This window comes from Eufriesea mexicana, unplaced genomic scaffold, assembly GCF_001483705.2.
Source record: "Eufriesea mexicana isolate 0111107269 unplaced genomic scaffold, ASM148370v2 scaffold3615, whole genome shotgun sequence".
Taxonomy (NCBI): Eukaryota; Metazoa; Arthropoda; class Insecta; order Hymenoptera; family Apidae; genus Eufriesea; species Eufriesea mexicana.
Window position 1 is genome coordinate 708,179 of NW_016911641.1, and position 2,800 is coordinate 710,978.

The following is a 2,800-nucleotide window of genomic DNA, read 5'->3' on the forward strand; positions in this document are numbered from 1 at the left end:
GATAATTATTTTATTTTGTTATTATATGAGTAAATATCAAATTAAAATTGAAGGTATAGCAATTAAAATTAATAAACAAATGAAACCAATAAAGGAATGGAAAAATAAAAATAAGAATTTCCATTTTTATTTTCATAAACTAAAAGCGTAGTAATTGAAAGTAATAAAGAAATAAAATTAATAAAGAAAATAAGAAAGTAATGGTGACCTTGAGACAAATTTCATCTTTCATAATAATTGCCACTTTATAATAAACAATAATTTTTTCGAACACGTTTTGTTCTTATCAAAGTGAAATATTTGTAATATCGAAGGCAAAGCAAATAAAAATGAAGACATTAATCACTATAAATGAAAGTGTGAAACACGTTCATTCTTTGTGATAGCATTCACGTAATTTTGCTACCAAGTGAAAGGATAAGATTGTACATTGAGTAATGATGAAGCTGACTCAGTAAAAGCATCGAATCAAGCTTTCCTTAAACTATGTTTCATGTCGGTCAATTATGCTCTTATACCTAAGAGCGTCTTTATGCATTGTTCGAGTAAAGTTCCCGAGGAAATTAATCATAGTCAATTTTTATTAAAATTGATTCAAACTTGACGATCTTTACATTAAAAGTGCAGAAGAAAAAATTACTTTATTTCCTATATTATTTATTAAAATCTTACCAATTTTTAAGCAATAATAAATTAATTCTTCTCTTAGAAATTTCGTAAGTTGCAAAAATTTATTTAAAGCCAATATATTAATTTTGTATAAACTATTTTACTTGTCTACTTGTTTTAACTATTGCACTATAATTTATAATTAATTTTGGTGACTAAAATTAATAAAAATGGGAATTTCTATAATTTTTCATAATTTTCCATATTTTTATAGATGTGCATTTTTCTAATAATTTGCATCTTCATAATTTGCACTTTCATGTGTCTAAATTTTTAGTTATTTAAATTTATAAGGAAAATCAAAATTTATTTTATACAAATTTCGACTCGTTAAATATTCTAATTATTAACTTTTTAAAATATCTTAATAATACCTCAAATTTGATAAATATTCCTTCCAATTGTTTTTAATATGATCGCATTCTGACAGAATGCTTTCAAAAATAATATTCGACTTTGATATAAAAGTAGTAATAAATATTAATAAGTATTCAACTTTAATATAAATAAAGAGTATAACATTTAAATTGCGTAAAAGTATACAACATAAACAATAAACAAAATAACAATTAAGAGCTAAGGGCACACCTGAAACCAATCGAGTCATCTCCAAATCATACAAGTGTTATCTTTGCTTGCTGTGATTATGGTATCGCCATTATAGGAAAATGCACAGCTGAAGACGTCGTCTGTGTGACCATCCAACGTTTGCACGCAGCATCCACTTTCCAAGGACCACAATTTCGATGTCCTATCCAACGATGATGTCAACAGGTGTTGACTATTTGGACTGAAACAAACTGAGCCAATTTTTCTGTTAATATTAAATATCTCAGAAATATCATTAAAGTTTATTCAATGTAAAATATTTTTATCCATTCTTTTCTATTTTTGATTTAAGAAAATAAAAAGGATATTTAAAAGAATAAATTGAATTTGTAAAATACTCACAAATATAAAACATTTTATATTTTAAAATACATTTTATTTTAATGAAATAAAATGTTCTATATTTTTACTTTAAAATATAAATATGAAAAGTTTATCATTTACATATGCAACTCTGATTTTTAATTTTTGGAAAACTCTTTTATGTTTAGCATTTATAATTGAATACAAAATTGTTGATTTAAGAAAATAAAAAGGATATTTGAAAGAATAAATTGAATTTGTAAAATACTCACAAATAGTTGAATAAAATGTAAAATATAAAACATTTTATATTTTAAAATACATTTTATTGTAATGAAATAAAATGTTCTATATTTTTACTTTAAAATATAAATATGAAAAGTTTATCATTTACATATGCAACCCTGGTTTTTAATTTTTGGAAAACTCTTTCATCTTTGGCATTTATAATTGAATACAAAACATACAATATAAATTATGTCTCAAGTTTTAGTGTTTCACTGCTTGCTTAAATTCTGTTTCAAATAATAGTTGTAAGAAACCTAATATAATTTGACATCATGCCATATATTAAGATAAATTACAATCAGTCAGTTTATATAATAAGTTATGAATTTTTTAGGAAGTAGAGTTAATAAGCTTATAATTATTGATAATCCTCTAATATATTCCTATGGTATTCTGCAGAATCCAAACACCTTTCGACACTTCTTCTCGGTGACCTTCCATCAAGGCCAGCTGGTGGAAGTCAGTGCTCACATCCCAAACTCGAGCAGTGGTGTCGTTGCTCGCGGTCGCCAACTTTTTCCCGCTGTTGTCGAAGGTCAGATCCAGGACCTCGTCGTCGTGTCCTCGCAGAGTAGCCAAGCAGGAATTTAGCCGCGTGTCCCAGACTTTGGCCGTTTTGTCCATCGACGAGGAAGCGATCAACGAGCAGTCGAAGTTGTAGACACAGTTGGACAACTCTGATCGATGACCGATTAACACACTTGTGCGACTGAAAGAATAAATAAGTAAGGTAAGTAAGGAATGAGATATACATGAGTAATGGAAAAGAAAAAATATCGAATTTATTATACTATAATTAATATTAATATATTATAGTATAATATAAAATATCAAAGTAACCGGAATTATTTCTCCTTTCCTTTTTAATTTGTTAATTTAAATTTAATATACTATAATTAATATTAATATAATATAATATAATATAAAATAT

General features: G+C 26.0%; 1 protein-coding gene across 1 annotated transcript in view; it reads right to left on the reverse strand.

Moving 5' to 3' along the window:
* Window positions 1-1,272: 1,272 nt before the first annotated feature.
* Window positions 1,273-2,800, reverse strand: part of LOC108551033 (dynein assembly factor with WDR repeat domains 1) — an 8,574-nt gene continuing 7,046 nt past the window's right edge. Inside the window, 2 exon segments of the mRNA XM_017905027.1 lie at window positions 1,273-1,469; window positions 2,280-2,578. Coding sequence (XP_017760516.1) covers window positions 1,273-1,469; window positions 2,280-2,578 — 496 coding nt within the window.